We start from the raw sequence: 13,048 nt of genomic DNA on the forward strand, positions 1-13,048 counted from the left end.
AAACTGTAGAATTGACAAAAGAACACATTGATTTTAAAGTAGCAAAATTTTTTGTATTGTTTATGTAGCACCCAATCGTCTAGTCTGTTCTGGACTGGCCATGCCAAATCTTAGAACATCTAAACACTCAATATTATTTTTCTTGTTATTGTATCTTAGATTCTTAGTTAACAATCACAATTGATACCCATTCGACCACCGTGGTAGTCGACTATAATAGATTAATTCTCAGAATTTTGTTACTTAGACTAAAAACTGTTTCTCAGAAAATGATCAGCTTCAGAAATGAAGCGCGACAAAATTCTATCATCAATCGCTTAGAGATTGACACTTGCCTAGACACCATAATAGTATTGCTTAGTTCCAAAAATCACTTTAATTACAACTAAAATTTTCTCACTAAAATTATTTTGCTAATGGCCCAATTCACAGTCTATAAGAGTGCTTTTCTACCAGAGATGTGCTATGCTACGTTGCTGTGGATGCGTTTGGCTTCCACCAATCACATTCGTTGGTACAACACATACCATAGCACTGGTGGAAACGGAATCAGTTAAGCTATGTGATGTGTGCTATGAATGGCTTCCCTACTATAGATACATTGCATACTTGAGTTGTTATCTTTCTCTCGCTGTTACAAAGCTTAGTATCAGTGGAAACGGCCACATAGTTTCACAGCTTAGCTAATACATCTTCGTAACATAGCTACATAGCACATCTCTGGTGGAAAAACACCCTCAAGCTGCTATCTACCAGATAAATCTACGTTTAAACACAATCTGCCAGCTAAATTTATCAGGAACTTATTGGGGAGTGAAAATGACCTTAAAATACTCTAGTTCTATAAATTAATCTAATTCTAATTTTCTGAATGTTCCTTCTACTCCAAATTCGTCTGTGATTTTTGATGGTGTTATCCTTTTTGATTCGTCGGCGAAGAAATGTTTCTCCTGGTACGCATAAAACCGCTTCCATGATTCTGACATGAGAGTTTCACACCATGCATCTGGTAAAATAAAAATAATAACTTATTAACAATCTGCCTCGCTAGACGAGTGGCTGCAAGTAGGACTGCCGGGCCCTTGCCCGGTTCAGAACGGTTTCGGGTTCGATACCCGGATCGGGCGGGTCGGTAGTCTGGAAATGTGTCCGGTATATGGCAATAGCTTCACCGCCTATTACGTGGAACTTACAACATAAATTGCGAAAAGTGAGTGTATGTTGTACAATGGCATTACATGCCATAATGTGCACCTCTGCCTGCCCCACAAGCACCTACATAATTGTCATAATTATTTGATAACATATTAATTTTCTCTACAACTCTACCAAAAAAGCAAGACAAAATACTATATTTAACATAATTATCAACAGAAGCACAACTCACCCGACAACTCCTGCACAGTCGTATTAGCAGTACCACCAATATCGCTAGGAAATATGTCCCTAGGCAGCACATTGAATATCTTTTCAAATCCTTCATAGAGATGCAATCTTTCTGCATGTTTGGGCTTCATAATCTTCTTGAAAAGGGCTAAGATTGAGTGACCGAAGACCGGCACGTTGACTAGATGTATGCCTTTTATCTTGATCGCGTAGCACGCCTGTGGGTCAAAGAAGGTCTATTTTAAACGGGTATTTTATGAAAAGTCGGGTAAGTAAACTGGTGGTGATTTGCTGATAAGTTTTGTGTGGGTTAAGATTTTATGGGAACTCTAATACTCTGTGTAAAAGTGGCTATTGAGCAAGGGGTTCGGGATAGATTCCGTGTCTAGAATTTTTCAATGGTGGTTGGAAATGCGACTGCCGAACAATTGGTATTAGAATTAATTTTCGTTTCGAGTGTAGTATCAGTAGGAATATTATTTTTGGAGCATTTTTTTACTTCTGCGGACCACTCGTCTACAGACCACTGGTTGGAAATCACTGTGGTAATAAGCGAGTAATTTTCTATATGCACTTCGATGTAGATACCCTTCTTATGGAATAGAGAACAAACTAGCAGATTCGTTCTCTGATGGTAAGCGATCATTGCAACACCAGAGGAGTCACAGGTGCATTGCCGGTCTTTAAAAAGGAATACGGTCTTTTCTAGAAAGTTTGAAGGATTTGAATAGCTTTAAGAACTTACCGTGATAAAATAATAGATTTTTGATATCAACATGGGCGTGAACTGCATGGCATGGTTCAGGGTTGCGTTACTGAAGTCCAAGACCCAATGGTCTCCATGTGTGACCTCATTGAATATTCTGTAGTCTCCCATCATAAAGCCTAGCTTGGTCACATCCAGAACGAGAAAATCTGGATTCACTATTCTGTAAAGAAAGACAAAATATATTGGGTTAGTATAAAAGTAGCTACATTTAGATAATTAAAACTGTCTCGTTTGAATGGTCATACTGTGTAAGTACTGTTTTTTATGGTATAAGCCGCTAAACTAGCTGACGGATCACCCGATAGTAAGCAATTGTCGCCGCCCATGGACACCCGAAATACTAGATTCGTTACAAGTGCGTTGTCGGCTTTTTGGGGGTTAGAAATTTAACGATTTTTAGGGAATATTTTGATAATTGGGCCTCCGGTAACCTCACTCACACAACAGAACACAACGCAAGCGTTGTTTCACGTCGGTTTTCTGCGAGGCTGTGGTATCTTTCCGGTCGAGCCGGCCCATTCGTGCCGAAGCAAGTAATAAGTATTATAATCTAACACACAACTGAAAACGACTTTTAAAATAAAACTGTCCAAACAAATGGGAGTTTCTATTACCACTGGCACGCCAGTAACTCAACTCCAAACTGAGCTAAAATGGCTCGGACGTCAGCTGGAAGTCTTAAAATTTTCATGATCTAAGTCAGTGGTTCCCAACCTTTTTTTGGTCAATGACCACTTTTATATTATTGCGCTGAACATAGTTTTAACCTACTTTAGAAAAAGAAAGAGGTTCTTAGTTTGACCTGCGTAGGTATGTAACATGCTTGTCTGCAATTATCCCGCGATACGCTGAACGGAATTCGATGCAATTCTCAGACAAATGTTCTTTACACTTAAAAACAGGTTTAAGTATTATTTCATCGTTACATTATTGACGTGTAAAAGTGTTATTTTATAACCTTCTTACAGAAATAAATATCATTTATCATTAAATATCAAGCAACTTATATAAGATGATTTTAAATATAGGTACTTTTAAATAAACTATTTAAAATTATGTCCTCTGCGGTCCAGTGGTGATCCACAGATCACCGATTGGGAACCACTGATCTAAGTCGTGACAGAAACGTGGCCAGTAAACCGACTTTGCAGACCACCTGTGCATATTTAAAGGTTTCTTCGGATGCAGGTAAATTGGATGACTTTTGGATTTTCGTGGATGTTTTTGGTGATTAGTTTTAGAGAAATTTTGCTTGTGTAGTTGTGAATAATTAAAAATAGGATATCCAGTTGAATATTATTGCCCTTATATAATAAGGGCATTCAATCTCAGATCAAGAGTATCTTGAAGAAAGAGTATCGTGAAGAACATTTTTCTTAAATTCATTTTGCATCTTCAATCATTAATAATTTTATGTCATTTTTGATTAAAGATGATTAAAGATTTTTTTTATTATTTAATCAACAAAACCAATACTAGATCATTAAAATACAAACTAGCTTTAACAAAACAAAAAAAGTCATTTAATTTCTTGTTTACATAAAACTTCATCGCTTTTATACTAGATGGCGCTCTACGTATATTTCTATCAAAGTAATGACCTTACGAAAAACTAGTTACAAGTCGATTTAATTGGTTCAAACACTCTTTTAAATAGTAATTGCGTAGTATAGAAATGTGTGTCATTCTAGATATTATTATTTTAAGGAAGTATTTTCAATATATTATCTATTATGTAATCAGTCGGTGTCAATTTGCATAAATCTTAAATTAGAACTAGTAAGAAAATGTGTGGACATTGACAAGTCAGTACTCTAAGTATCACTCTGAATAAACCAACCAATCAGAGCGCCGAACGCATTCTCTTTTCTATTACTTTAAACTTAAACTATTACTGGTAAATCAAACTTGTACTATGGGATATACAGATCTTATTAGATAATTAGAAGTGCTTACAGTTGCAACATAACTGAGTTAGTTTTTTTATTTTTGGATTATGGCGGGAAATGGATAGACAGATATAACTTGAGAAACATTCGGATCACCAATAGATAATGGCTGGCAACGCCATTCTTTTGGGATGAGGGCGTGGGTTTATTATTCATATAAATACAGTTGACGCGGTGGCTGGACAACTGGCTGCCGTGCAAGGTATCGCGGGTTCAATTCTCGCACGTCGCAACTCTTTGTGTGATCCACAAATTGTTGTTTCGGTTCTGGGTGTCATGTGTATGTGAACTTGTATGTTTGTAAACGCACCCACGACACAAGAGAAAATTCTAATGCGGGACAACGTTTTTAAAAAAAGAAAAGAAAAAGAAAGAACAATTAATAATATTATTTAAATCTCACCTGAACATAAGAACCCTATGATTCTCCTTAGTCTTCATCGGAGGGACGATCCAGAATCCCTCCCTCAGGTACCTCTCCATATTAGGAGGGAAGGGACTCCTCCCGAGCAAGACATCAGGCATTTTATTCCTGGCTCCGAAGTAGTTGTCAATCTTCTCCTTGCATTGTTCCACGCTGAACCCTCGAGTGATGAGGTGGCCTATGATCATGCGGTCATCTGGAGGAGAAAGACATTTTTTTTTTTATAATTGAGTTAAATAAATGTTTATTTTTCTACTATCTCGTTCGTGGAGTGATGATTAGTAAGAACATGAACTGAGTAAGAAAATCAAGTAAAGTAGGATTTTTGACAGTCGGTATTCTGAGTCACATATTTAGGTGTAGGAGAGCCATGCTTCGGCATGAACGGGTCGGCTCGACCGGAGTGATACCACGGCCTCACAGAAAACTGACGTGAAACAACGCTTTTATTGTGTTTCGTTGTGCAAGTGAGGCTACCGGAGGCGTAATCTTCCCAATCCCCATTTTCTAACCCCCTTAAAAGCCGGCAACGCACTTGTAACGCCTCTGGTGTTTGGAGAGTCTATGGGCGACGGCGATCGCTTATCATCAGGTGATCCGTCTGCTCGTTTACCGGCTTATAATATAAACTTTTTTTAATTGAACTGTACCATAAACACAAGGGTTTTCTGTCTTCCCCCTTTTCTCAAGTGACTCATAACATTATGATGTTATCGTAAAATCACATTTACTATGACGAACAACAATAAATACAAATCAAAACAAATATCTATTTTAATTAAAATAAATTTGTAGTTTGCGGTCACGAAAATTAGCATAAACCTATTACAGTACGATTACGGAAGGCGCTCTATTCTATACTTATGCAACACAAACAAGTATCTAAGTAAGGTTTGCAATTATAGGTATAAATAAAAACCTCAGACAGTTTTTCCTTAACTTAGCGGTTAAAGATAAGTCACGCTATACTTAAGTTGTAACTTGATTGTAATAACCGGAAAAAACTACTTATTAATTCATAATTAGTAATTGCATGCCATTTAAATGAGAACCATGGTAGAGCTACTTTCCGTGACGTCATTTTGCTTTGAATGAATTAATAAACTTTAGTTTGTTATTTGGTGATGAAATAGATAAAGAGATGAAGGTACTGCGGTTGTGGCTCGAAGAGCAGGAGAAGGAACGGGGTGGCTTTTAGTCTAACTTTCCATCTTCCTTCATGGTGCTATCGGATAATTTTGACCACTCAAAAAAAAAACAGTATATAGGCTCTTAGGTACATATTTTACCAATTATAGTGCGGCGACACATGACAAATTACAAACAGAAGTCGCTTATAGACGATGGACGAACAAATCGACGAATAGCGTCATAAAGTTTACTACATTAAACATGTATAGAAAATTCCTACGAACAATAGTTGAGCAGAAAGCCCGCCAGGCACAATCTCTCGCCTGGTTAGAGGATCCTCGTTTAGATCGATCTAAGAGAACTTTACTGTCTGTTCCTTAAAATAATAATTTCAGTAACTTGATATGTTGTATTGTATAGTCAATTATTTACCAAAATCTAAATTAATTTGACTTATCTGATAGAAAAATCGGCTACTTCTAGAATATTAGTCATAGTTGTCATCAATAATTCAAATTAAAATTATTTATAACATAAAACAAAAATGTCGTTCTAGCAATCCTTCTGCCTACCCATAACAGGAAAAGGCGTGAAGTTGTTTATATAACACAAATAAACGTAAGATATATTTATGTTTATGTATGATTTATTTAAATTATCAATTCGGTATCGAAAATAAAGATAATTTTAACATTATTATAGCAATGTCCGTATTTGAGTGGACTGCGAAATAATTATGAATTAATAATAATAATTGAAGGCTGATCGTGATTTGTTTTTTAAATACATTTGACATAGAAGCAAAGATTTACATACATCGATATACTTAATATGTCGCAGAATTTTTATTAAACTGCTTTTCTACCAGAAATGTGCTATACTACGTTTCCTTCTCATAGTCATATTCATTGATACGCTATGTTTTTTACATGGAGAGATGTGTGCTATGGATAGCTTTTCTACTATCAATACATCGTGTACTCGAGTTGCGCATCTTCCTCGCACAGCTTAGCTTAGTATCTTAGCTTAGATAATTGGACTGTCCAACACAAAAATAATTATTCAATTCGATTCAGTAGTTCCGGAGATCAGCGCGATCGGTTTATTTTTGTTGCTTGTTAAACGTTACCCAGCACTGGCATTGTCTCCTGTATCGTGGGTGCGTTTACAAAGATATACATTGACATACACAACCCCCAAATCCAAATCAACAAATTGTGGATAACGCAAAGAGTGGTTCCCACTCTCCCATTTGTTAGAAATCGAACCCGCGACACTGTCATCTTACTGGCTCACAGTGTATCAAGAAAAACGAAATGAAAAAAAGAATTAAAATACCTATATTGCGTTTTTTTCTGTTAAGTAAAACTTCTTAAGCGAATCTATCTATAAATCATTAAAATTAATATAATCACCTATAATTGGACATTTCCTGTCCTGTTACGATTGCAAAGAGATTTATACCTTGTCTAGCAGTAATTAAGTTACAAAGTTCAATAAAACTATTTGTATGACTAAGAGGTATTTCCCAATGAGTATAGGCTTTAGTAATCTCATAGTTTTTTTTTTTATTTATAGAAGATTCTCGTCATAGCTTGCTTGTAAACAATGAGGTTTTAGTTTTGCTTAATGAGGATGGGAAAAAAGGAAACAAGATTAATGTCCGAATACTCAAACGCTACTCAATTGTAAAACTAGTTCTGTCCCTAACAATTCTTTACAAAATGACAGAGACAGCACGATATTTAAGTACAACTTAAAATTGCGTAGCATTTCAGTACCTATTAAGGCGTAAGAGCCTTATTATTTAATAATTGTGTTAAATCTCTAGAGTATATCAGTCTACATCTACAGTGTATCTCTATAGTATAAAACAAAGTCGCTTATTCTGTCTATATTTATGTATGTTTAAATCTTTTAAACTACGCAACGGATTTTGATACGAAATTTTTATAGATAGAGTGATCTCAAGAGAAAGGTTTATAGATATATGTATAATACAAGTATAAAAAAATCACCATTGCACCCATGCGAAGCTGGGGCGGGTGGCTAGTAAATAATATAATTCGAATGAAGCTAATAATAATAGTTTTATAATTTAACCTACAATAATATAAATAAAAAACTTAAGTGTAAAATATGTTAATATTTCTTTTTATAGTTATTAATTCAATATAAAATTCAAAAAATCAAACGGATAAATGTATTGAAATAAAATAAATGAATTCATAATATGCAATATTAAAAACAGCATTTATTTTAATTCTCTATATTTAGAAATCAATAATTAGTACCTATGCGTAAACCAAATCAGGTTTATTTAAAAACACCAAGAGAAAAACACGACATTTGGAACTAGTTATTTTTAAACAAATAGTTAAAAACATTTACAATCACAACGTCACGCCTTTAATCCCCGAACGGGTAGGCAGAGGTGCACATTACGGCACGTAATGCCGCTATACAATGTACACCCACTTTTCACCATTTGTGTTATAAGTCCCATGTAATGGGGGGTGAGCACAATTCCAGACTCCGTGCTACTACTGAGAAATTTTCGAAAAACCAAAAGTACTAGTAACTTTGTCCGACCCAAGAATTAAACCCGAGACAGAGACCCGTTGTCCGGCCATCGCACTTGTGTCCACTCAACCAACGAGGCAGTAAAAACACATTAACAACGTGTTTATAATTTTCTTGAACTACTTATTTTTTTACTAGAAAACTGAGTTTATGACAAATTGGTCCTTATTATCAGAAAAGAATTGCATTGACCCTAAACTTCATCACTATTGTGACATAAAATGAAATCTATTTCCTTCCTCCTAAGGTATTGTTTTCTTTAATTGCAGCCAATACTTGCAATTGTATATCAATGCCATTGCAAACAGCATATTTACAGACGGCATTTCAACACTCTAATAGAATTTCGACCTCAAACTAAAACAAATAAAGCTTAAAATCAATAATATTGGTTTATTTAATACGGATGATGGCAAGGAATGAAAATTAAAAATCTATTTAGTCCGTCAGTTAGGTAATGAAAAAATATTAGACACATATTTATTTATTTTGGTTATATAAGAATACTTAGATTAAGCGAATCAAAGTTTAGTAGTGGGAGCAACAGGAACATATAAAATGTACATAGAAGTTCAAATCGATATAATATCTTCAAAAGTATTTGTTTCGGTAAGAAAATGAAAAAAAAAATACGCGTCTAATAATTAAAAAGACGAACATTAAAATATATAAAGTATTTATCTAACCAATTGCTATGCACGTGTCACTTTAGACACCAACGTGATATCTAGCATATAATTCTTAAACTAATTTTAGACCTCATACATATAAGCTATAAAGCTTAAAATCGAATATAACAGCTGTTGTCTGTACTATTTGACGTAAGCAGACTAGTTTAATCGAATAGTTATAAATGTAACAAGTTAATTATTATTGAGGGGAAAATTCCATTATTGATTCCTCAGCTATTTTTACAATTCAATTTGACGTTTCAAAAGTGCCTAATTTAGAATTAATTAAAATAAATGCTTTGACTTTGACTTTAACAAAACCCTAAGCCTAAGATTACTCTTAACTACATTTTGAGTTTTTACTAAACTATAAGTGATAACGATTAATGATAAATTATATTTATTTTTGCAAATAGGTTACAATGTAACTCTTTTACACGTCAATCTCTTAAATAACTAGAAAAGGCCGTATCTTTTTTTTGTTTTTTTAGGGGGGGGGAATTATCCAATGACTCCTCTCACCTCATGCTCTGGTTCAGCAGGAGTAGGAACGTGGTGGTTTTTAGTCAGTAAGAGATTTTCCCCTCTCAACAAAAAAAGGTATTTTTTGAGATGGAAAAATCATTCAATAACTTCTCCCGCCTTGAAAGAGGCGAGAGGGAGTGTCAGACTCTTACTGAGTAATAACCACCCCGTACCTACTCTTGCTCTTCGAGCCGGAGCCCTATTTGAGAGAATTCATTGGATTATTCCCCCTAAAAAAACGAAACAAAAAGATATTACTAATAGTTTAGTAAAAACTCAAAATGTAGTTAAGAATTATCTTAGGCTACCTATCTTAGGGTTTGTTAAAGTCAAAGTCAAAGTCAAAGCATTTATTTCAATTAGTCAAAAATTACGCACTTATGAAACGTCAAATTGAATCGTCAGTGAAGCTAGGTGCTTGTTCCAAAGTTCTTCGGATCTTCGAATGGAGAAGAACGAGCAAGAAACTCCATCGTTACGATTTAAAAAAAAGATTTTTTTAACAATCTCTCTAAAACGTACATTAGTCACTATAAAATAGAGCGAACCATTTCTATAACTGACACACATAATTATGTATTCAAAACTCATCTCTAACAAGAGGATTTTAAAATCGAAATTTCAATAACCCTTAGCTTGACCGGTGAATCGTAATAAGGATCTCTTGTACCTCTTAAGGCAGAATCGGAAAAGGCAGCAGAGGATATTTTTAAAATTTTATGATCTTTCTTGGTACTTAGGTACGAGAATTCCTTGTCGTAGAAATTCATTCGTATGAACATTGGTAAAGCGTCTAGTCTGTATAAATGGTCTTTCTATTTGATACTCTATGTCTGTGGGTAATGGTATAAAGTTGATTGTTTTTCTTTTAATAATTATATTATTCTAATTTCTTGCCCTGTATATCTCAAAGTCAAAGCAATTAATCCTAAATTAGGCACTTTTGAAACGTCAAATTGAATTGTCCGTCAGTCTGCCTGTCAGTGAAGCTAGGTGCTCGTTTCAAAGTGTGTTCTCGGTAGGTGTTTTCCCAAAGGATCAAGATTTAACACATTTTTATGGAGTGTACGTAAAAAATATCTATGATATATAAATCTACAAGGAGACTGATAGGTTATTTATTTAAATCGGACATCAATATTGTGACTACACTGATTTCATCAGATTAACATTGTAGTGTCAAATTTAAATCAAACATAATTATTATTACTATATTTCGCGAGGACGACACAAATTAGCCAGTGCTAATTTGGATCCATGAGCCAGGATCCATATACAAAAATATCTCCGAACTAAACCGTATTTTTCAGAATACCTGAAGAGTTTTTTTACAATTATATGTATATTCATTATTAGTCTATTCTTTCTCTGCCATTTCTCTGCCCTTTGCACGTTTAAATCTTTAAAACTACGCAACAGAATTTGATGCGGTTTTTTAATAGATAGAGTGATTCAAGAGGAAGGTTTATATGTGTTTAATACATGCATAATAATATATCACCATTGCACCCATGTGAAGCTGGGGCGGGTCGCTGGTAAATAATATCTACAAATAACCATAGTTCAAAGTCAAAGTCAAAGCATTTATATCAATTAATCCTAAATTAGGCACTTTTGAAACGTCAAATTGAATTGTCCGTCAGTCTGTCTGTTAGTGAAGCTAGGTGCTAGTTCCAAAGTGTAGCTTCGAATGGAGAAGAACGAGCAAGAAACTCCATCGTTACTCTTTAGTTATAAATAAAGAAAATTACTTACGTAACAATCCTTGAGGTAGATGTGGCTGCTTTTGATACCACTCCTGAACACTAGCCACCATTTCATCCAAAGCTTTCTGCGTCACATTGTACGATTTCAACAAATTCTCCAAATCAGAGTCTCTGATGTTCATCAACTTTTGTACATTCAGAGAATAGTCGAAGTTCTCGTACTGTGAAATAATAATTATTATTACATTATTATAAAATAAAGTCACGGCTTTTATCCCGAAAGGGTTAGGCAGAGGTGCATGTTATGGCTTTTAATGCCGCTGTACAATGTACACCAACTTTTCACCATTTGTCTTAAAGTTCCATGTAGTAGAGAATGAGCCTATTGCCATATACTGGTGAGAATTCCAGATTTCGTGCTATTACTGAGAAACTTTTCGAAAAACGGAAAAATCCCATTAATACTTTGTCCAACGCGGGAATCGAACCCGAGACCCGTTGTCCGGCAGTTGTAGGTACTTGCGACCCTTCGACGAACGTTGTAGTCATTATTATAACTGCCGCAATAATTGTATTGTATAATAATAATAACTATTTAAGATATGTAATAGTAACTGCTTTAAAACATTATTATAAAATTATTTTAATAATTGCATTGTCATGCCATATATTTATTTTAATAACACTATTATTATATAACATCCCCATCCAAGGTTTTATATAAAAAACAAATTACAACCATGAGATATGATTACCAAACTAAAACGAAAATTCGGTAGATATTTTTATAAAAACAAAACAAAAAATAACATTATAAGGATAATTTTTTTGATGCTTTATGTTAGTAGTTATTTCTTTTTAGATATTTTTAAGTTGTAAATATGTTACACAAAGTTATTATCATCATTAAGTTACTATTATGGTTATATATAATTTATAATCTATAACAGAATTAAAATTATAAACATTAATTATTTTTTGTAATTCCTACTTAAATTTTAATAATAATATAACCTATTACACATACCACATTCTCGTCTCCGATAGTCATTTTGCACTAGTATAATAAAATTATAAGAAAAAAAATCACAAGAAAACACACACAAACACTTTGTTCTCGTAACACAAACCGACAAAGTCTGCACAGCCCACCGTCAACCGTTTTATTATATTGACCGCCCTGAGAACGAAGCGAAATCGGTTTTGCCGCAAAATCTATTTTTAGACACACAAAATTTACAATAACATCTCTTTAGTTATAATTTAATGAGAGTTAGTCTGTATTTCCCAATATATATTATAAATAAATATAGATTAGGTTTATATTTTGGTTTCATAATTATTATTATGATATAATTTTTCGTATCTATAAAATACATTCTAATTCCAATTTTAAATGAGACTATACTATAAAACTATTATTGTAATGTAGAATTATTATTTTAAAATAATTATTTCGTATTTATAAAATAAATTCTAATTCCAATTGTAAATGAGACAATACTATTATTGTAATATTATTTAATTTAGTTCGTTCTTAGATATTTCTAGAGTTAGTCATTATTTCGGTATTAGGCTGTTTCTTATTGTTTGATTTCTAGTTTAACAATAATTCGTATTGTATATAGAGAGAGGATTAAATAAAATAACTTTAATAATACAAAATGATATTTTATAAGATCAAATTAAGTTCTTTTGTATAAAGTTCAGACTTTATATTATGTTGTGCTTTTGTACTGCCTCAATTATCGTGTGATGAACTTAGTCTGTCTTTGTATTGATTCTTGAACTTAAAAAGAATGTATTTCAACGATAAGTTCATTTTAAAATATGAAAATACATACATACCCTCACGCCTGTCTCTATGCGATTCCTGTGTTTCAGTCAACAGTGACAATTTTTTT

At 33.6% G+C, this 13,048-nt stretch overlaps 1 protein-coding gene across 1 annotated transcript; it reads right to left on the minus strand.

Annotated features, from left to right (window-relative positions):
* Positions 1-581: 581 nt before the first annotated feature.
* Positions 582-12,323, minus strand: LOC118274753 (alpha-tocopherol transfer protein-like). Its single transcript, XM_035592448.2, has 6 exons — positions 12,172-12,323; positions 11,194-11,365; positions 4,508-4,724; positions 2,132-2,315; positions 1,388-1,604; positions 582-1,006 (listed from the first exon to the last, which is right to left on the minus strand). The coding sequence occupies exons 1-6, from the start codon at positions 12,193-12,195 to the stop codon at positions 849-851; spliced, it is 972 nt and encodes a 323-aa protein (XP_035448341.2). The 5' UTR covers positions 12,196-12,323; the 3' UTR covers positions 582-848.
* Positions 12,324-13,048: the final 725 nt, after the last annotated feature.

Source organism: Spodoptera frugiperda, chromosome 11 (genome assembly GCF_023101765.2).
Source record: "Spodoptera frugiperda isolate SF20-4 chromosome 11, AGI-APGP_CSIRO_Sfru_2.0, whole genome shotgun sequence".
Lineage (NCBI taxonomy): Eukaryota > Metazoa > Arthropoda > Insecta > Lepidoptera > Noctuidae > Spodoptera > Spodoptera frugiperda.

What these genes read in the sequence shown, in the direction of transcription:
- LOC118274753 (XM_035592448.2), bottom strand. Translation starts at nt 12,195, where the DNA reads ATGACTATCGGAGACGAGAATGTG. An exon ending in CTATCGGAGACGAGAATGTG is followed by an intron (nt 11,366 to 12,171) that starts GTATGTGTAATA and finishes ATTATTTCACAG; the next exon opens with TACGAGAACTTCGACTATTC. An exon ending in CATAGGGTTCTTATGTTCAG is followed by an intron (nt 2,316 to 4,507) that starts GTGAGATTTAAA and finishes CTTTCTTTACAG; the next exon opens with AATAGTGAATCCAGATTTTC.